Source organism: Amblyomma maculatum, chromosome 10 (genome assembly GCF_055883805.1).
Source record: "Amblyomma maculatum isolate TAMU_Amacu chromosome 10, ASM5588380v1, whole genome shotgun sequence".
Taxonomy (NCBI): Eukaryota; Metazoa; Arthropoda; class Arachnida; order Ixodida; family Ixodidae; genus Amblyomma; species Amblyomma maculatum.
Window position 1 is genome coordinate 38138722 of NC_139353.1, and position 23141 is coordinate 38161862.

A 23141-nucleotide genomic window follows, 5' to 3' on the forward strand; every position below is an offset into this window, starting at 1 on the left:
TCGACCTAACTAACGTTCTGGTCACTGAGGTGACGGCTTAGTGGTAGGCGTTGTTTGAGAGAGAAACTTCAACTTGCATTCCTAAAAATAACTGCCCGCGTTGTTTGCGCACACGATTTGTTTGGAGGACTGAGACCCTTGATGTAAGGAGGAAATGCCGCTGGGGAAAAAGGCAGGAAAGACATTAGCTCCCCACGGTATGCTGAAATCAGAGAAGTGACGCACTGAAGGAATGCCCTGCGTCACTTGTCCCTGAAGTGAGGAAGTGAAGGAGTTAGTCAATTGCGTCAAGACACTGTCGCCGGAGAACTGAGCGCTCATCAAAAAATATTAGATCTACAGAAGTACCCATCATGCGTGTCTTTTCAAGACAAAGATGTCGCGAGCAGGACGTTTTTTTTCTTCATTTTCTTCTAAACATTCTAAACAAAACTAGCGCTTCAGCAGCATTCCTTTGTCATCTGCTTCATGTCCAGGGTGAATCGAACATGACCAAAAGGGTCGATGCCTGTCTGTCACGGGTTCAATCGCCGCCACTGCTCGAGGTAGTACTGCCTGAAGGCTTTCACGCGTTCGAATGGACCACCACGAAGGCAGCGCTCTGTGGCGTCCGTCAGGTGCACATCGAACAAGAACCAAGTGAAGTTGGAACGTAATTCATCTGTGTCCATTACCAGATTGGCCTAGAAAAGAAATCGGGTTACAGAAATGAAGCTCATATTCTTGTGCAGTGATCACAAGAGCAATTCTAGAACATTGGAAGCCTCATTACTGTATAAACATAAGATTGGTAGTGAAAATGGGCTCCGCGGTAGAGGTAACGCCATCTGATAGTGCGCCGTCAATTAAAAGTATTCTCAGCATCAGGACGTGGTGAGATCATGATGATGTTATTCGCTTGTACGACGTAGGTAGGCATCAAATAGAACTGCTGGGGGCCGTGAGCCTAATATTAACCTGTTGTGGGACAGGTAGACCACCATCCGGGAAGTTGCTATGCAATGGCCGCAGTCTACTAATACTGCACGTTTAATTGTCCATCTTTCGAATTTTGGATTTTACAGATACTGCACCTTTTCTTTCCTGTGAACTAATTATATTATTATTATTATTATTATTATTATTATTATTATTATTATTATTATTATTATTATTATTATTATTATTATTATTATTATTATTATTATTATTATTATTATTATTATTATTATTATTATGATATCGTTGTTAATAACTTCTACGAAACATGTAAGCTTTACTTTGAATGCGTGATCAATTTACAGAAAACAAAAATGGCCCGTCGAAGAAACCTCTACAAGCATGCAGCCTAGGACCCGAAACGGCGGGATATTTCTACTAACATAGTTGTAGTTGGCATTCATTATTATTCAAAAGATACATCATATTTTCACATTATTCCTAGAGGTCGCCGGATCCAAAATATTTGGGTCGCAGTGCATTCTTCATTGCAAGAGAAAGGGACTGCCCATAGCTATACTTGAGGTTTCGCCACTGGGTGGTAGTTGAAATTGAACTGGGCTCAGCAAATATCGCGTGGTGGCATTTCACGCCATTGCTACGCATTACAGTGAATGAGGGCAAATATATTCCTTCCCGCGTAATTAGCAAATAACTGAATAGAAGTGTTTGCAGCTGGGCGTATTCCTTGGTGCACATTCAGGAATATACAGGCGCGTAAAAAGGTACACGGTAGTAAAGAGGGAACAGGACGAGGGCTATTATTCTTAGATTGGAAACATTTTTTGCTAGCATTGAGCCATGTGGGCATTAAGAAGGCCTCGAGTCAGGGGATTTCGGCGACCTTATGAGCCCACTCAGTGACCCTACCTTGCGCCAACGCGTCATAGCTGGCCAGCAGGGCTTCCCACCGCTTTAGAGAAGAGATGTGTAGATAGGTCCGCTGGTGGCAAAGCTTATTTTGCAGCTCCATAATAAGTTATCGTAATCGGCTATCTCGCTACATTGTTTACAACCTGATTACATTGTGTTGGTTACATGTGTGCTAATTTGGACAGGCTAAAGAAGGCTCATGTGTGGATCCGACGCCATGTTGCCTCCTGCCTTTGTGAAGCTTTTTTGTTTGGTGGAGGATATATCTGCCTTTCTAGTTCAAAGTGATAGGCGTGGTCCTGAAAGAACATGATTGCCTCTCTAGAGAAATTGGGGGAATCAACCTGCCTCACTGCTAAGCTGGCATAGCCTCGCGCTATACTGCGAGCCAACTCGTTTACCTTGGAGCGTGCTGGCACCCATATAATTTTCACCTTTTTGGTTCTAGTCTTGATATCTTAGAATTCGTTACGGATCTATTGAAAATTATTCCCCTAGCGAAATTGTTTATTGCGACTTTGCAGTCGCTAATTATGGTGACAACTTTGGTACTGACCAAAGCCTTGGCGACAGCCGTCTCCTCCAACGTCCCTGAGTTGTTTGTTTTTATCGAACCTGCCATTGTTATTTTAACTGAGGCGTTCACGCCGAAGAGCATATAAGAGTTGCCTCCGACATATTTCGCCACGTCTACATAAAAAGTGTATTCGAAGCTTTGCACCTTGGCCTTGAGGCCCTTTGCTCTTGTCCTCCTTCTGCCTTCTTAAAAAGCAGAGTACATTTTTTGGTAGGGGTTTAATAGTGACTGCGTTCATCAATTCGGTCGGCAGTTTCACGAGTGCATTTCTTTCCGGGATTCTGTTTCGTAGTCCTAGGTTACCAGGTTCGTCCAACCCGTTGACAAAGTGGCAATCCTCAGTAACAGTGTCATTATGTGTACCTCGCACAGTTCCGTGATGTTATTGTAGACCCCTAGTTTAAGAAGCCTTTCCGTAGATGTGTAGTGGGGTAGCTCCAGTGCTGCTTTATATGCCTGCCTTAAGATAAGTTTTAGTTTGCTCTTTTCCGTTATCCCTGACCTGGGGAGATGCTATACACTATTCTGCCTATCAGAACAGCCTGAACCCTTCATCACGTATCTTTCTCTTTGGCCTCTTTTCTTTATGTGATTCGCCTTATCAACATGGTTGCCTCGTGATTGGTTGATCAGCCCCAGGACCCAGATTTCATTGACTCTGATTAGTGTCCCATTACCAGAATGTCTCCTGAGTGATATTGCGGTTTATTTTCCTCCGGATTATCCTAAATTAGGATTTGCTTAGTGAGCATTTTTGCCCTGCCCATGCTGCGCATCTTTCAACAATTTCGATCGCCTGTTAGCGATTTTCTTCTATTTCCCCATCGTTGCCTGTGTGTGTCAACATTGTCACACGTCAGCGCTTATCATCGCTTCAGCCATTGCCTGTGTGTGTCAACATTGTCACACGTCAGCGCTTATCATCGCTTCAGCCATGTGTCGAAACTCGGAGGTCCAAAAATAATACTTTAAAGATATACATGAAGAAAATAACGACTGTACACACTGCCGTATTTTGCGCCAGAGTTCATAAACAGTTGCGTGTTTTTATGCGCTTGAAAGAAAACAATCAATTAACTGGCCATGATAGCATGTCAACAGTTTTGAATTTTCGAATGTCCGAAACTGTACGATATATCATTCCGGTTCCTCCTCTGTGAATGAATAATAAAAGATTAATAATTAGAAAAAACAACAAAATGGCCATGTGGGGTCTGAACCCAGGACATTTTATTGTCGAGCGTTCGAATCCCACCGCACAAATGCGGCTCAAAAAATTTAGCGCTCGTTCTGTTTCCTCTCTCCTGTGTCTTCCTGATATATAGAAAAAAACAGGGAGCAAACAGCCACTGACAGGAAGCAAGTCGTATAGGTTTTATTTATTTTTTTACATTAATAAATTGCAAACCGGGTATAGCAATATTTTGGCGTACAAATTTGTAAATTCAACTTTTTACATTCTATCTTGGCCAGTGAAATTTGGTCTCTCTGCAGGTGCCTAGAACACTATGCAGGCGCTTAGGATATATATGAACACATAAGAATACCTTGCTACCATGAATCCATACAGCTTTATGAGTTTGATTCCAAAACAATACCGGATAAGTTTAGTTCTTTTGGCGTTGCGATTGGCAGGTCTAGTGCACTTTGATAAAAATAATCTCGCCTTTTGCTTCATGAAGTCTGGTGTGTCGAATATCTGTAGAGTAATCCTGCCAGTTCGCTGCCGCGAGAAGGCGTCGTTGATGGTACAGCTGATCCTTTCGCTGTACAGAAGTTCTTGAGTACTTTCGCAAGCCTGCAAGAAGGGGAGAGTGGGCACATAGTGAGTAACATTACGTATTTAAAGGATGCTTTGGGCAGAAAATCGGGCGTCGGCGTTAGTGCCAACATTAAAAACGAAAAATTAGGTTCATGGCGTTGGAAGGCGTTTATAACAAACATGAAATACTGAAGCATAGTTTTCACCTGGTTGGGTGAAAGTTGTAAGCATCACAGCACTATACCGTAGCTATAATATTTTTCGAAAGTCGGCATATAGCTTTGCACAACGGCCGTTCTCACATTCGAAACTCCAGTCATTCTTTTAAAAGTCCCAGGTAAAAGTGGCGCGGGTTGGAAGATGGAATAAATTAGGAACGTTAAGAGGACGCAGTTCTTTTAGTTTCTTTACGTAAGCAAAGTTCCTATACTTCCGAACGGATTTTTTTTTTCTTATGTGAAGCAGCAATTGTCCTCGCAGCAGGTCCTCACAAGCCTGGTTCGGTGGAATTTGTGTTCGGCCACAAACGAGTGCCGTCTACGCAGACGGGTAAAGGAATGTAGAAAACTTAGAAGATAAGGACCACTTTGGCATTTCTACTTTTTCTAAATTGAATTTCGAATTGATTATTTGCAAGAAAGGGATGGAGGGACGGTTACAATAGGGTTGGTTTGATTGTTAGGGTTTAACGTCCCAAAGCATCTCAGGCTTGAGAGGCGCCGTAGTTTAGGACTCCAGAAATGTCGACCACCTTGGGTTTTTTAACGTGCACTGACATCGCACAGCATACGTACGCCACTCCGTTTCGCCTCTATCGAAACGCAGCCGCCGGCGGTCGGGAGCAAACCCGGGTACTCCAGAACAATTGTCGGGAACCTTAACCACTGCACCACCGCGCCGGGATTTACATTATGATTATGGCGAGAAACCTGGCAGCGCCTTAGCTCGGCTATACCAGGATATACGCAGCAAGAGGCACGTTTCCCTGGCTGAGCTTGCTGTGGTCATGTATGTTTAGCAATGATAAAGATTGGGTATACACATCTATTATTCATTTGAATAGAAAGAGACGAAGACTGTCCGATGATCTGTGAAGTAGCATGCAGCAATCTCAATTTTATCTTTAGAGTATTTCGATTTGGTAGAGTCTCTATACGCAGTCTCATACATTGAATTACATAATAACCGGTGTCAAGTCCACTTGGTCCCGCAGTTTCTCGCACAGATTACACGTGTCCAAATGGATTGTTCACAAAGTCTGCTTTAAATGTCCGTGTCGCAGATGCGCTTGCCGAAACCCCAATGGAGGGATCAGTCACACGAAGTGCCTTCCAATTCTCTTCTATGGTTCCCGTTGACTGAACTCTTCCATAGGTCACCTGCTCCGCGCCATCGATTAGGCTCGGTAGTCTGGCATCGTACGTTTCGCAAGTCGTTCCTCTCTCTATTTGGCCGTGTCCGCTGCTCTCTTAGCCTTCTTACGCTCCTTCTCTCTTTGATGCTAAGCGCCGTCTTTTAAGCTCTGCCAGCGGCTGCGCTTCGGTGGATCCGAAAGGAAGAGGCGTCCGTGTGCTGTGCAATGTCAGTTTATTCAAAAAAGTACGTGGTCGAAGTTGCTCCGCAGCCCTCAACTATGGCTCCTCTTTCTCTTTCCACTTTCTCTTGCACATTCGTCTCTTCCATTTCAACGTTGTAGAGGGGTCCACAGAGCAAGTGTAACAGATAGTGTGCCTCTTGGTGTGTGCTGCTGCTAAGCGCCGCTTTTTAAGCTCTGCCGGTGACTGCGCCGGCGGCTGTGCTTCAATGGAATAGAAACGGAGAGGCGTCCGTGTGCTGTGCGATGTCAGTAAACGTAAAAAATACGTGGTCGAAATTACTCCGTAGCCCTCCACTACGGCTCCTCTTTCTCTTTCCACTTTCTCTCCCACATTCCTCCCTTCCATTTCAACACGGTAGAGGCGTCCACAGAGCAAGTGTGAGATACGGCGCCTCTTGACTGTGAACCAATTTATTATTAAGGCGAAAGTCTTCTGGGCACGTGGAACTGAATCGTGTGTGCCAGAGTTGTGCGCAAATCTGTCATATTCAAGGAGATTTCGTGAGATGTGTTCTTGTCTAGTGTACCTGCGATATTATTGCGCTCTGCATCATGGCGTCCCCGCTTGGCAAGGCGTTGTTCGCTTTGTTCGGGCGTCTATACTGCTCTGCATCTTGGCGTCTTCGTTAGGCAAGATGTTCTCTTTGTTCCCGCGTCTCTGCTACGTCAGCAGTGGAGACGGCACAGGCCGCGGCTGTCGCGAGCTCTGATATAATGCTCAGAGCACCTGTTGCTCCTTCCCAGTTTCCGCGCATTCATTCGTTGCTCGTGGCCCTACGGGGATGGGACCGGACGGTTACAGCCGCATGCGGTAGGGGCTAGCCTGCCACCATATTTTTATCTGTTACAGACCATCATTGCACCCGCTACCGTTTCGCTGGTGGACGATGGCTGTTGCGACGCACGTCTTTCTCACCCTCTTTTTCTTTCTGCTCTATTTGCTCTTCTGTCCGCACACGAGAGCGGAGGTGGCTCAGCTATAGAGCCAGTAAAAGGTCCGTGCATATTTCCTTCTTTCTGAGGTGGTGAAGGGTGGCTGTTCCTAGCCCTACGGAGCTGGGACGGTAGATCAACGCCGCTTGCGGCAAGGTCTAGCCAGCCACTGAAGTTTTATCTGTTGTAGGCCTTCGTTGCACCCGCCACCGCTTAGGTGGTGGTCGACGGCTGTTGCGGTGCGCGTCTTTCACTTCTTTTTCTTTCTCCTCTGCTTTCTCCTGTCCGCACGAGGCAGCGGTTGAGGTGTCCACAAAAACAAGTGAGACAGTTACCGCGCCTTTTCCTTCCTATAAATTGATAAGTGAGGTGGCTCAGCTACAGAGCCAGTAGCAGGCCCGTGCATTTTCTTTTCCTTCTTCCTACAGCCGCAACAACAGGAGCCGCAGCAGTAACGTCACGCCATTTTCATCTGACCGTGTGACATCACGCCAGACCGAGAGACCACCAGACCCCAGCTCCCCCAATCGGATGGTGGCGGCGAGTCCATACACGGCACTGTGTCGCAGCCGAGAGAGGGCGCTCGCTGTTTGTGACGTGACGCTAGCAGGATAAATGGGTCTGTTGCTCGGCTCCTTGCAGAAGCCCCATTTATCCTCCTATCGTCCTCTCTCGGCTGCGACACAGCTGTTGCTCGGCTCCTTGCAGTATGCAGCGGGGCTGGGGCAGGTAGGTCACCGCCTCTTGCGGCGGGGGCTATCCTGCCACCGAAATTTTATCTGTTGTAGGCAGTCATTGCACCCGCCTCCGCTTGGGTGGTGGACGACGGCTGTTGTTGCGACGCGCGTCTTTCTTTCCCTCTTCCTTTTCTTTCTTCTCCATTTATCTCTCTGTAAGCCCCGCCGGGGTGGTGCAGTGGTAAGACGCCCGACTACTGTGCCGGAGTTCCTGGGTTCGAACCCGACCGCGGCGGCTGCGTTTCAAAGAAGTGGCGTCCGTGTGCTGTGCGATGTCAGCGCACGTTAAAGATCCCCAGGTGGTCGAAATTACTCCGTAGCTCTCCACTACGGCTCCTCTTTCTCTCTTTCCACTTTCATTCCCACCTCCCTACCTTCCCTTACGGCGCGGTTCGGGTGTCCACAGAGCAAGTGTGACAGTTACTGCGCCTTTCCCTTCCTGTGAACCAATTTAATTTTAACCAATTCTCTGTAACAGGCAGGAGCGCTCCCTGTTGAAGGGCCAACGGCAACAAAGCGAAACGCCGGAACAGGGGGCCAAAGAGCTGCGCTCTAAAATTCCGTGAGCACTGTGGAATTTGCACTGAAATCCTAATCGTTTCTGGTGCACACAGTACATCACGTTGCTCTAATTATTATTATCATAAAATTGTACCGTCATTATTATTGCTTATGTGATCATTGTCATTATCACTAATTGCGGTGTCATTGTCATTGCTGCCATCATCTTCAGGGTAGACAAGATTATGCGCGCTTCACGATGCTGGGCGTGGCGAAGTTGGGTGAAGAGTTCGGCGTGGGATCCAAGGGATGGATGTTTGATTCCCGGTGGATACATGATTTATTTATTTGCTAAACGCAGGAATGAGCGCCATCGAGCTGCACTCTAAAATATAAATGAGTACACGAAAACCCTTCCACAATCAAAGCACCCGAAAGAAATAAATGGCGCAAAAAAAATTTTCCTGCCATCGTTGCGATCCGAGTGACCGCAGAAGCCACTTCCAAAGCACATGGTAACGGAAAGCAGTTCACCAGTAGCATGAATTTAGGAGACTCTTGTCACGCCTGCCAGCCGCGAACTCTGCTGCCTTCGTATGCGTCACCCTTCATCGAAATACAGATGTTCCTTGACACTCGGCTGCTTTATGTGGGCCTGTGCCTCGCTTAGACGCGCGAGCGGCAGAAACACGCTCCGTAGGAGCAAAAAATGGGAATGCCATCGCGTTCAGACAATACTGTCATAGGAGACCGCCTATCATCCTTGTACACGTATGCATTCGGAGACGGCGCTGGCATGTAGTCTTGGGTGCCCTATGTTATACCATGAAATGTACTCGGAAAGATCGAAAAGATCGAGAGGTGTTTAAAAGCATGTCAGCAGCAGAAGCACCTACTCTATTTCAATCAATAGCACACCTCAACAAACATTGAACGTGCACGGCTCATCTGAGTGCGCACCAAGCTGTTGGTAAAAGTTATTTTATTCCCTGGAAATAAAGTAGGTATGATCGCATAAAACCTTTGCAATTTACCCCGCTTTAGCCGTGACAAATAATACGTCGTCGACTTATTGTTATCGTGAGATTGTTCCCTAATTACGGAGAAATAGTAATCTGAACGGGCTCTTCCGTTTTAATCTGATGTCATCGTGATAACTTTTACGTTTCTGGATTGATTCGTGTAGTTCTTGATGGAAGAAAATAAGGTTACTAAACACCCAACTATATTCTGCCGCCTCCCGACTACAATTTGCCGAAATTGATTAAGATGAACCAGCAAAGTGCGTATGTTTGTCGCAAAGATTCGTGCTCTATGCGCAGCCGCTAGGCGCACTATATGTTGATGACTAACGATGGGAAATTATCTTTTGCAAATACAGACGATGGTTAATTGACGAAGACGAACCAGCAGAGTGCGTATATTTCCCGCAGAGATTCGTGCGCTATACGCAGCCGCTAGGCGTACTACATGTTGATGACTAACGATGGGAAATTATCTTTTACAAATACAGACACTGGTTTCACTACATACGTTGACACTTTACCAATAGCTTTTTGCGTATCATAAGCATATATTTTACTGCGCAAAACAAAAGAAATATACGTCGTGCACGCCCTCGCAGGCATGAGGTCCTATTAACCAAAAACTGAAAAAATGCTATAGTTGTTCCTAACGTGGATGAATGGGAGCGATTTTGAATTTTCTAAACACGAAATGCGTTCAGGTGACTAACCGACCGATTGTCTGACTGCTGATAGCACGGCGATGTCGCATTTCCCCTAAGTAGGTTTTCCGTGGCTGGCTGTTTTGCGCGAAAGCGGATACTTTACCACAATGTCAGGCGAGGAAATTTGTTTGCCTCTCTTGTTATATTTTCCTTACATCTGACGAGTATTTTTGCGGCATTTACTAGCCACTTTTTTGTACCGGTAAGGCACAACGCGAGCTAAGAAATATCTAGTTCCTTGCTAGGCGTTCATAATAGATGCAAGCCCCTCAGGGATGGTGTGCATATGCGGAACATTCTGCTCGCCTAAGTAGCTATACATAAGCGCGTGAAGCCAATTTGAAGCAGTGCTTGCAAACTCCATACTCCAGGCTGATGCGGTGCCCCGCCAATTATTCGCCGTACATCGCAACTATGATGATCACGGATGCTAAGCGCAGTAACGGTGCCATGCAGTGGTAAACCACGATCCTTTACGGACTACAGCAAAATCTCCTGAGAGCTTCGTTATGACCTTGATGAGGAGGTTTGATACAACTTGGAAACCCTGATTTTCCGTGTGGGTAATATGTCGAGCTTATCTCCACTTCACTTATGAAAAGCTTATGCTGCAGAAAAGTGTTTAGATCAAACGGCGCATGGTTCCACACAAATACGGATGTAGTCGTGATTGAAATCTCTAACGCTGAAAACACAGAAAACGAGCTGCAGGCTCCTCTACAGACCTCCGCTTTGATAAGATCAGTATATCATAACGGATGAATCAGCGTCATCAATATACACTCTCAAGATAAGCACTACAAAATGTGTGATACCCTGAAGATCTGCTTGCTTTTCCTGATATTCATGAAACCATCCAACACATTCCTGGCCGGTAATGATTACTGTACCTATCCTCGAGTAAAGAATCCCCTAAAAAAACGGACGATTGCCACTTGCCTGTGAGTAGTCTGATATGCCCTTTGTGTCACACTGCACGTACATGGCACTGGCTGCAGTTTCGTAGTTTCTGTCCTTCGGAAATGTGTAGACAAGCACGCCCATTTGAAAGGAGAAGGCCACGGTCATCCGGGGCGTCGAAAAATCCTGCTGGGCCATTGAGACCGCTCTTTCCTGCAATAAATTGACGCCTTGTGAAAAACTGGACGCAAGGCTTGTCTTCTCTCTTGCTTTACTAGAAAAATCCAGTAGCTAAATGTCGATAAAGTAATTGAGTGAAAGGCTCCTCTTTACATATGACATTCCACTCACCGTGCAGATGTCGCGAATATAGTGGATTAAAAAGCAGCAGCGCTGACTCGGACAGGAAATGAATAAAAGGAAGCAATATTGACATTTTATATTGAAGATGCTAACGCAGGCGGCTTCTTTATTTGAATTTGTGAAGTTCTTGATTCCGGCCTAATTTTAACGCCTTAATGTGCTAAAAGTCATGCCCTTCCTACCTTACATATAAACACAATTTCCAAAATGCCCGGACGAGCGATGCAAGCATCAGTATCTGCAAGTATCAGTATCAGTATCTGCATCAGCGCACGTTCTTGCAAAAATGCACGTGATGTATTTTACTAAAATCGTTACCCATGGCCAAAGTTGCGTTACAACTAAAGCTGGCTACCTCGCTAAGCAATGACTGAAATCACGGTATTCCGAAAGGCATTGAAACAAATGCACTTAAGTGTTTAAGAGGTGTACAGCGCCTTTTCTGCGAGTTCATATGTCCTTGGAAGTGTTTACGGATTCTTTATTTGCAAAGGCAAATTATTCGTCATCCGAATATTTCGCAAATATATCGCAATATCTATTTGCCTGTCTTGATTGTCTTGTTTGTTCGCAAGGAACAGCAAGCCTTTGTTTTCAACGTAGATATAGCGCTGTATAGTCCTCTCGTAGCGCACCCGATCGACCGATGACTCGTTTGTACTGTACAGTCGAGCGTGATTTGAAGGTTATCGCGCGAGCGTCGACTTGGAACATGAACAGCGCCATGGCCCGGAATTCACTGCCGAGGCGAGGGAGGTAACAGGCCAGCTTCTCTCATTCTTTTCGCTGTTACTTCAGCAGCGGTCACTCCCTTTGGCTATCAGTTTCTTTTTTTTTTTTTGGTTCTGCGAACAGGCAGTGATCGTAGTGCGCAGGACGTATTCCTTGGTATTTTCTGAAATTGGACACTTTATCGCAATAAATGGAAAGCTTAGAACAGAGAGAAAAGGCGGTGAGGTTCTCGCGGGGGTGAATATTGTTGTTTGGAACAGCGATCGAGGGAGAGAAGATTGCGAAATCATAATTTTTCCTGTTCTAAACACGGCCGCCAGATGCCTGCAGTGCTATAGGCTGGTCAACGCTCGCGCGATAACCTTCAAATCGCGCTCGACTGTACATTGTCGGAATTATTTCATACATAGTAATGTACGAAATGGCACCTGCCTCTGATGTAGCTAAGCTTTCAGACTACTGCACCATGCGAATGTCGTGCTGGCGGACTAAAGGCACTACATTTTTAAGACGAAAGCCTTTAATGCCTCATGCTGTCGTGGACAAACTGTGCCCTGCTTTTGTGGTGTTCTGATTGGCCGAGGCGAGATGACATCATAGAAGTCTCGACCAATCACAGAGCACCACCACTGTATGCACGAATGCGTGCCCTATATGCACATATGACAATCAAAAATCAGTTACAAATAATTCATTACCAATTTGTGACTTATTGAGTAATTAAAATATAATGACATATCTTAATGACATATCTAACGGCATTGACGGTACTTTTCGGATGTTTGTGGACGATTGCATAATATATAAACAAATTAATAGTCAACAAGATCAAGTTATTCAAACAGCGCCCTAGAAAATGTATCGAACTCGTGCGAAGAATGGCAGATGGCACTTAATCTAGAAAAAACAGTAGTGATGTTTATTTCAAGGAAGAAGAAACCGCTGGTTTTTCCGTATAATATTGCAGACCATAAACTAAACGTTGTCAGTCAATATAAGTATTTAGGAATAATCATATCATCTGATTGAAAATGGGACAAGCACGTTTCATATGTGACGTCCAAAGCGTTTTCTGCTCTGTGCTCGCTAAGACGTTGCTTACAGTTCGCCTCACCCGAAACTAAGCTGCTTGCATATACATCCCTCGTGCGATCAATCACAGAGTACAACATAATATGCTGGTTCCCTCACACAAAGAATTTAATTACCAAACTTGAAAGCATCCAATGCAAGGCCATAAGGTTTGTCTACAATAGGTATCGCCGACTGGGCTCTCCCTCTGAACTTCTTAGACAGGCTAGTCTCAGCACTATTAGTACCCGAGCAAAAGATACACGACTGAAGTTTATTTACGTTCTTCTAACTGGAGTCCTTAAAGTTGACCGCCATGGCTACATTTCACTCTCACCGCATATAAACAAAAGAACACGACATTCCAAGCATCTAGTCGAGTATCACGCACACAGCGATACGTTCATGTTCTCTTTCTTTCCCCTGGCGGTCCGCGAATGGAATGATTAAGTCGATGAAGTGGGTAATTTCTCATCAATCGAATGTTTCAGATCACGGCAGGCAACTGTTTCCTGAGAACCTTATATATGTCTACCCCGATCTCTGTACAAATATTGTGAAACATGTGCCTTAAGGATGATTGTATTGTGCCATATTGTATTGTATTGCATTGTATCATATTGTATTGTATTGTATCATATCTTATTTTCTATTTCTTGTTCCACACTGCCATATAGAAATATGTAAAAAGTAAGTATAGACTGCCAACATTTGTCATTTTGTGCTTTCATTTTATACTCAAACTCTGCAACAACCTCCGCAAGGAGGTTAGCAGTATGTATCAAATAAATAAATAAAATAAAGTAATTACCCACCTAATTGTTAAGGGTTATTTGCCTGATAATTAACAATAATTACCTAGGTAATTAAGCATTGGTGCACGTTGCTTAGCAAAATGCGACACTAAAGCTTTCGCTTTTCGCTACTTCAATCCCTAAAATCACTCGTAATGTTTAGAGGTTAAAATTGTGAGGGGAGCAGCAAATTGCAACACTCATATTACCCGAAAGAATCGTTTCGACCTCGAAGTTGCTATCTTTAAACATTAGCAGCCAGCTACCTTCAAACACATCGTATAATTACCAGTATATTCCTAATAGACATAATTAGCCATCTAGCACAAGTTGCGATACACGTCTCTTGTCCTACAGCTCAGCTTACCATGCCAAGCAGCAAGGTACTCTTCGTCTTCCAGGCGCTCGGCGGAATAGCTTGGCAGGGTCTTCGTTGAGGTACCAAAAATATACTGGTGATAACTACCACGATGTCTACGTCGGGGCTGGAAAAAATGAACATAATTTGCAAGCATGATTTGCAATCTAAAATTAATGCGTCACGGCAGGATTCAGCAGAGGCAGGATGGTAGTGTACAAATGATGGCTCGCCAAACGAAAGAAGTGTTGAAATCGACCAAGAACTTGATATTTCGAAATCTGCTCTCTGCGCTTTTGCATTCAATCTCATATTTCTTTCCTACGAAAACAATAATAGCACATGGTCTCACGTTCAATGCGACTGCACAATCCTGCTTTTCTCTTTTTCTTGTGCTCGAGCTGAGTATTTAGGCTTTCTGTAAAAGCAATGCACAGGCTTTTGAAACTAATTGTGAAACAAATGTGGAATACTGCGTTATACTTTGGCGAGCATATTTGTGGAAATGGGCTATACTTCTGAACTGTAGAAAAATCCCAGCCGTCAAGTTTTTTTTCGCTCTTGGGCTCAGTGCGAAGACGCCTATAAATAATCGAAGTAGGGAGTATTTTAAGCAGTTATCTTGACTGTAGCTATCTCATATATGCAGTTGTTACACTGAATACCAATTTGGAACTCTATGCCAGAGTTGTGTATTATTGTGAACAGCCGCCCTGAAAGGATGTCCAATACGAAATTATACTGCCTGGTGCCGCACTATTGATGAAATAATTGAGGTGTGTCAGGTAATTCAGTTTGTTACTTTACACACACAGTTATCAGTGATGGTATTCCTGTTACTATCTTCTTTGTTTTTTTTTCTTGATGGCGCGTCTTTACACTGCATAATGAAGTGGCATATAAGGAGCATATTGTTGAAGTGTTAAATGACTTCATTGCAGAATAAAGCACATTCTCACCACGGGAATTTGGAAATTGCTTCCTGACAATGACGGATCTAATTTAGTGAATATACAATATCGGTTACTGTGTAAGATGCCTGTACACTTTCGACGCAGACGGAATGGAGGGAAAATGGGTAAACGAGATAGACAACTGTCCCTGTTCCTTCTCCCACATGTGAGCCGGATCATGTGCATAGTACAGTAAATTGTGTTACACGGGCTACAGAATTTTTAATTCATTAGCGGGACATGGTTCATTGTCTATGCTTTTAATGTCCAAAGATGACCCAGGTTATGACGGACACTTTAGTGGAGACCTACACAAGTTTCTGCCACCTGGGGTTATTTACCGTGCACTGGCATCGCGAAGTATATGGGCGCCTTGCTTATCAAGTCCATTCAGAATCAGCCCCCTAGACATGGATTTGATCCGTCATTGAGTTTAGCAGTCGCCCGAAAGAAACACTGAGTCCCCGCAGCAGGGCACTTAGCGGGCTATCTACACCAGGGCGTTTCAAATAATTTTATACAGATTTTTTTTTCAGTTTTAGAAATCTGATGAATTGTTTCATTGCAGTTTATTGAGGTAGACTGCACAGAAAAGTGGAAGATATGTATGTTACAAAACATAATTATGGTTCAATTACCTTGAACTGTCAGATCAAGACTATGTTTTGCAGGAGCTGCAATGACGTAATGTTTAATTAAATGTCATTACATTAAAACCTCAGTCCACGTTTTCAGTTTTGTTATTCAGCAACGTGGCATGGCGCATAGAGTATTAAAAAACTATGTATCGAAAATCTCGTCGAATTGGGTTTCACGTGTTCTACACGTTAGAAATGACATCGCAATAATCGTTTGTGAAAAAAGAAATAAGACCATTTTTTGTGTTTCAACATGTGAAGATGTTAAGGAGATTTAGCAAGAATACCGTGGCTGCTACTTTTCCTTATTGTTCAAAGCGTGAGGAGAATTCATATAGATTTGAAGAGATATAATTTTGACCATCAATATTTTGAGCCACACTACCAAATAAGGAAACTTTGGCGTTTCTCATAGCCTGAGTCGCTTTGGGACGTTAAACCCCACAAACCTATAATAAGAACACTAAAAGAGTCAATTATCACATTCGCAGTCTTCGATTTCGAGCTAAAATTATTCCATTGAAACAAAGAAAAGTTGAATAAATAGTTTATTGAAATCATCATCTAGTGTTGAGCTCTGTAAGGAATATATATGATAACCACTTTGCTGTACAGTCCGCGTGAAGAGACCGCACAGGCGTATCTTTCGCAGCTTTTGAAAGGATAATCTCTATTCAATAATATCAATCGTCCAGATGATCCGGACTCTCCAGAACATGTTATTTAAAACTAACGAACATAGCATTGGCACGGCCGCTCGATGGAAGCGCACTGGGTGCGGCCTGCTGCGTCGCGCCGCCGTCAATGGGCAAGCGCGTCCTTGGGAAGTTTACAGTTGCACCCGCTATTTCTGCTGAGGGCGCCTCTGTTCGGGTACACGTCGCCGCCGGGGTCGCCGGCTCTGAGCGCGCGGTTTGCTTCCTTTCTGGGCGCGTTCGCCTCGCGTCTGCGAGGTAAACGCAAACTTTTTTGTGTGCGCGTTTGCAAGCACGTTAACGTTGAGACTGGATGCGTTTGTTTTTTTAAGGCGAAAGCCGTTCTAGGCTCATGGAGCGCAAATCTATGCGCAGAAGCTGTGCCTGTTATTTGTGCGTCGCATCTGTGCACTGGTGTGCCAGTCGCAAAGCGGACGTGCAAGGAGGGAGATTAAGAATGAAAATCATTGATGGTGATAGGTAATCAATAAAAGTTATGAATTGACAATATGATAGAGGTAATGACTAATGCTAATGACTAATAAAGGTTAATAATGACTAAAATGATTTGTAATCACAACTATATCAAACTACGACATGTAACAACCACAATTGATTAGAAATGAGTGAAAGTGCTTAGCGATGTGTGGTAATGACTATAATGGCTAGGCATGACTCATCATTACTGTTAATGACTACGAAATGACCAGTATGTGAAACGACGACATGTAATGATCACTGCTGATCCTAATGAGTAACCTGCTTAGTTATGAGTGATAAGGGCTACAATGACTACGCAGGCATCCACTTTGCTGTACAGTCCGCGTGAAGAGACCGCACAGGCGTATCTTTCGCAGCTTTTGAAAGGATAATCTCTATTCAATAATATCAATCGTCCAGATGATCCGGACTCTCCAGAACATGTTATTTAAAACTAACGAACATAGCATTGGCACGGCCGCTCGATGGAAGCGCACTGGGTGCGGCCTGCTGCGTCGCGCCGCCGTCAATGGGCAAGCGCGTCCTTGGGAAGTTTACAGTTGCACCCGCTATTTCTGCTGAGGGCGCCTCTGTTCGGGTACACGTCGCCGCCGGGGTCGCCGGCTCTGAGCGCGCGGTTTGCTTCCTTTCTGGGAGCGTTCGCCTCGCGTCTGCGAGGTAAACGCAAACTTTTTTGTGTGCGCGTTTGCAAGCACGTTAACGTTGAGACTGGATGCGTTTGTTTTTTTAAGGCGAAAGCCGTTCTAGGCTCATGGAGCGCAAATCTATGCGCAGAAGCTGTGCCTGTTATTTGTGCGTCGCATCTGTGCACTGGTGTGCCAGTCGCAAAGCGGACGTGCAAGGAGGGAGATTAAGAATGAAAATCATTGATGGTGATAGGTAATCAATAAAAGTTATGAATTGACAATATGATAGAGGTAATGACTAATGCTAATGACTAATAAAGGTTAATAATGACTAAAATGATTTGTAATCACAACTATATCAAACTACGACATGTAACAACCACAATTGATTAGAAATGAGTGAAAGTGCTTAGCGATGTGTGGTAATGACTATAATGGCTAGGCATGACTCATCATTACTGTTAATGACTACGAAATGACCAGTATGTGAAACGACGACATGTAATGATCACTGCTGATCCTAATGAGTAACCTGCTTAGTTATGAGTGATAAGGGCTACAATGACTACGCAGGCATCGTGACTGAGAAACAACCAATATATCAAACGACAACTTGAAATGATAAACTGTGGCAAACGATGAGAGGCAAATCATAGGAGAAGGGTAGGCTTTCACCGTCCTCCGCTTAAGAGGCAACTAAGAGACCATCTAATTTTATCGGCGGAGCTCGCTTCAGGCAAAGACAGCAGCGAGGAGTGAAAATGCACTCGCTTCCTCTGAAGTGAAAGTGGCGCTGAGGTTAAAAAGTCCAGATGTTGAAGCATAATGCCCTATCAGCTGCCATTGAATTTGCTACAAGGGACAGCAGATTGGACTTGTTGGTGATTATTTATAGGTCAACCGTGCAAACAACGTGACGGGAACACAGGAGAAGAAGACGGCACAACCGCGCTAGTTGTGTCGTCTTTTTTTCATGTGTTCCCGTCACGTTGTTTAACCTATTTAGTTACCAGGTATCTGGCCAGCGCTCTAGGATATTTCACGATGTGTTGTGAAGCAGATGAACACGATGAGGTAGCATCAGAAGCTTTTCTTGCAGATTATGTTGCGAGGACATGTCAGAAAAAGCTACGAAGGATTTTTTTTTTTATAAGGCATGCAATTTGTTCTAAATTTTGCCGCGTTAGTCTGAGTGGCCTTGCAAGTAAAGGAGCCTGTGCATACAACATTTGTTTATACTGTAGAGACTGAGCCGATGCGATAAAAGGAAAAGCCACTTTCCACAGAAAATCCGGCGCCCGCTCATTCGGCGGAAAGTCGGAAAAAAACCTCTCTGGTAAGAGGCACTTTAGTTGGTGATATGGCCAGACACCTTTGGCGCAATGAGAACACATGACATGTTCAATGTGGCAGGAGCTGCCAAACCAGAGAGAGTCAATAAGATGTAAGGGTGAAATGGGAATTATTGAAAGCGGGACCCTTAGATCCTAAGTCAGGCACACTACACTCCTATAGGGCACGTTCGTACGGCATCGGTAAAGAGGGGCTTTATATAGCTATGTGTAGGGTGCTATTTCGTATAATGCGGTGGCTTAAGACTGCATGCTAATGATATGCGACAGAGGCAGCAATTACGGGATACTGTGAATAAGCAGGAGCAAAGTGCGGGTATTCTAACGAGGCTCGATCCTCAAGGAGACTTAAGAACCCCAAGTTTTCTTTATCACTACCAGGTTGTAGCTGCTTAATTTATGCGATATTTGGTAATGGTTTTGAGGCGACATGTCCATCGAGCAAGAGCCTGTTGCAGGAAATATGAGTCAACTGCACCAGCTACAGGTTAATGAAAACCAAGGACAATGGAGGCTTGATGTACCCCGCAAAGGAAGTAATCAAGCTTTGTCAGCTTACGAGCACCTTCATTAACAGGATGATGAAGTCTGAAGGGGTCCGGCAAAGTAGCAAGCTGTGTAAACTTTTGGTTTCATCATTGTTTTCTCACAGTACATAGTACCTGCAGCTAATCTATAAAAACTATGATCGTGCCCATGCTAAGGCGCTATGCAAGGTATTGTTACGTTGCTGCCCCCCCTGATAGCGAGCTGAGCTGAAAATGTGAACTCAATAGTGGAGCGATGTTTATGGCTGTGGCATAAACCTCTCTCAAGAAAGGTTTTCCGTCTGCGATTGGTCATTTTCTTCCTTTTTTTGTGGGGCCGATAAATAAGCGTACTCGGCTGCTCGCTGAATCTCGGCTGCAGTTGCGCTCTGACGCGTGAACATTCTTGTGATAACAGCTAAGAGTTTCACAACAGCAGCACTCGATGCGCGTTCTTCTATTGAAAATTACGTACCAGCAAAATTGTATGGGTTTACGAGCAACCAATAAAAATAGTAATAAAAACTTTCGGTGCATATGCGTAGCACCTTGAGGCAGATCAGCTCTATGAAGCGCGCTTAGTTCGGTCATGCAAAATGCGGGAAACCATGGCGAATAGCTTTCAGGCGTAAAAAGTTTAAGTTCTCCAACCGAGTCGAAGATCCCAGGTTATCATGTAGATTTAACCTAATAAATATCTTTATATTTCCACCGTAAAAGTTTTCACAGCGAGATAGAAAGGTTGGCTACATGTCGCATTTTCACAGAGGTTGCTCTTAATAGGACATTTTTTTATTGGATAGCGCTGGTAGCTTAGAACAGGTTGACATCAATTTGTGTATAAAAGCTGTATGCAGGAATGAGTAAATGGTATGAAAATAACACACGGAATACGCGACATAGTTAATTAAGTGGTTATTCATTAGGCTACCATGGCAGCTGAACAGCTTCAAATTGTTCACAGCCGGTTCACATTTTAATGTGACGAACAACTGGATCCGAATGCAACATCACGGTAATGCGAGCTCTCCAATCGAGTGGCCTTGAACCACTGTCACTAAGTTTTTCGGGGTACACTTCAGTATACATCCTTGCCGAGCAAGAGCTAAGTGCTGACGTGGTCACACCAGACACGACAGTATATACTAATTCTTGTCGCCAAATTGTGTGATGCGGAGCTCTTATATCCTTAAAATAAAAGGCTTCTACCACGCCGACGCCTCCCTCAAAGCGCAGCCAGGCGCAGCTCTCCGTGCGCGGCTGTCCCCGAACGGTGGCGCCGCGGTGGTGGCGACTAGAAGTAGGCGCCTCCCGCCGGTTTCGGGCGACGTAGCAGGCCGCACATAGTGCGCTTCCATCGAGCGGCCGTGGCATTGGCTTCCGAGTCCAATTTATGTATCAGGCGTCTGGATATCAGGTAAAGCAGTTCTTTTTTCTACATATTGGTTGCCGATGAACATAGTCACCGGGCTAAAATTATATACAGGGACTTGTGCTAGCTTTGCAATGTTGTGGTTAATTATAGAAACGTTGTGTCCGCCACGGGCATGGATAAATGCCCCGCTTACTATGCTCGACCAACAGGAAGATAAACACGGCAAAATACAGGTTAAAGTTTGTATGGTGTGGTCGGCAAAGCAAACTGTTCGCTCGACTTATCGACGAACTTTTACCACTTTGCAGCAAGTGGTAAAAATTATTCTTGCGGTGCTTGCTGCAGTTTTGAGTTTCATACTGCATACGGTGTGTATCTAATAGAAATCGCGGCAGGTAATGTCCAGGACACTTTCGTACCCTAATGATTGCCCGATAACCTAGACCGGCAACTACGATGATGTTTTTTTTACCCACAATAATGTGACAAAACTGTACGAAGCAGTTGACGCAGTTTCTTGAGAGTAAACTTGAATATTTCTACATTCCTAGCAGATAGATAGTTCAGTATACCAGATAAATAAGACTTTTGCACACGCATATTATTCACATTCACAAGTGTTCATTCCGGGCCTTGTGGCGAACCTGTTTGAAAGAAAACATTCTTCGAGCTACTCACGTGGCGGTATTCTCAGCCAGGTAGGTGATGCCGTCTACGTCGGGGTAGTCCAAGAAGCCGATGCCGAAAATAACTTTATGCTTTGTTCTGTCATTTCCCAGCAATTCGCGAAACAGCTGGAACAAAATGCACTCACTTTTTATTTCTTCAAAATAATACCACTATCTAAAAGGGCAGTGCACTAGGGACAAGCGCCGAAATACACAGCAGTGAAATTAAGGTATAAATGATTGAAGAATACACAGATACAAATATTTTACACAAAAAAAATTACAATAGAAACGTCCGACAGGCTAAAGCGGAAATACCGGTATATCAGTACAAATAAGAGTTATCAAAATATATTGCTCTCACCTAGTCGCATGAGAGCCAAAGTCGATCATGCGCATAAATACCCACCTAACTAAGTATATATTGCACTGGAAAGAAAGGATTAAATATCGTAGCTCCTAACGAAGTTACTAACGCAAAATTTTAGCGTAGTGTGCCATGCAAAGCTGATATATCACAATTGAGCCGTTAACACGTGTGCATTTCAGGCTATTTTGGTTGGAAAAAGGAATCTGATCCGGCCTGATTCCTGAAAGAGACATAAAAAATTTGGGGGACATTTACGTTCCATTGTTAAGGGCATGCCGCGATAGCAAGTGCTCACGAACCCTGCTTTTTCAATTGTAGCTTTTTTTGTGTTATATATTTTCGCTCAAAGCCAGCCGGGCGATGACGTCATTGGTAGGCTCGGACACCACCGCTTGAAACTTGATGCGTCCAAGTAAGCGTTCCGAGGAACGCATTGCTTGCGTTCGATGCAACGCCGTATAACTCTACAGTTAAATGTATAGCACAATAGCGACCCACAAACGAATATTTTATCACATTTTGTGGTTTAAATCTTTTATGTACAGATGCTTAGTATCAGGAAACATTGGTTTTTTGTTGCGAGCCTTTTAAAACTTTTGTACCATGCGTTTCTAACGTTTATTTCAATTAAGTGATCAATTACACGTTTCACATTTCTTTATCCCTATTGCCAAGCATTGGGCTTTGATTCTGAGCATTTTGAATCATTTGATTCCCCTGTTTTCCAATGTTTCATTTCTGAAACTTTTCCGTTATTTAATTGATCAATTATGCGTATTAGGTATTCTTAATTAGTATTACCAAGCATTTGATTTTCATTCTTGGCATTTCACACCTTACAAATGCGTTTGTATTATTCATTTGTCTGAAAAATTGCTAAAACTTTCATTTTTTTAATTGGCATCATCAAGCATCCGCTTTTTACTCTGAGAATTTTGACACCTTGAACCTCGATTTTCTTTTTTTTTGTTTTATAATTTATCGTATTGTGAGGCAGAAGAACGCCCGAGACGACCGGACAGATTTTTCAAAGTGGATAACCAGCATAGGGCGTGGTGGTCAGTGACGACTGTGAAGTGACGGCCGTACAGGTAAGGACGAAACTTCTGAACAGCCCAGACGACGGCGAGACATTCTTGTTCGGTAATAGTGTAGTTTTGTTCCGCAGAAGTCAGAGTTCGGCTCGCATAGGCAACAACATTTTCTGTAGAGGTGTTTTGGCGTTGCAGAAGGACAGCGCCAATGCCATGGCTACTGGCGTCGGTGTGCAAAATTGTCGGTGCTTTATCATCAAAATGGCAGAGGACGGGACCCGAAGTCAGAGCACGCTTCAGAGTTTCAAATGCTTCTTCGCAAGCAGGAGACCAGATGAAAGGCGTGTCGTTGTGAAGAAGCGCATGTAAAGGTGAGGCAATAGAGGCGAAATTGCGGATGAATCTGCGGAAGTATGATGCCAAGCCGAGGAAACTGCGGAGATCTTTGACCCGAGTTGGACGGGGAAAGTGCAGCGCAGCAGCGATTTTTTCAGGGT

The 23141-nt window shown here is 44.2% G+C and overlaps 1 protein-coding gene across 1 annotated transcript in view; it reads right to left on the reverse strand.

Annotated features, from left to right (window-relative positions):
- Positions 1-515: 515 nt before the first annotated feature.
- The window catches only part of LOC146176199 (uncharacterized), a 31000-nt gene continuing 8374 nt past the window's right edge, over positions 516-23141 (reverse strand). Inside the window, exons 3-7 of the mRNA XM_084581275.1 lie at positions 21251-21366; positions 13915-14032; positions 10627-10800; positions 4095-4226; positions 516-683 (exon numbers count right to left, since the gene is read on the reverse strand). Of these exons, the coding sequence (XP_084437401.1) occupies positions 516-683; positions 4095-4226; positions 10627-10800; positions 13915-14032; positions 21251-21366 (708 nt within the window). The remainder of the gene's footprint in view (positions 684-4094; positions 4227-10626; positions 10801-13914; positions 14033-21250; positions 21367-23141) is intronic.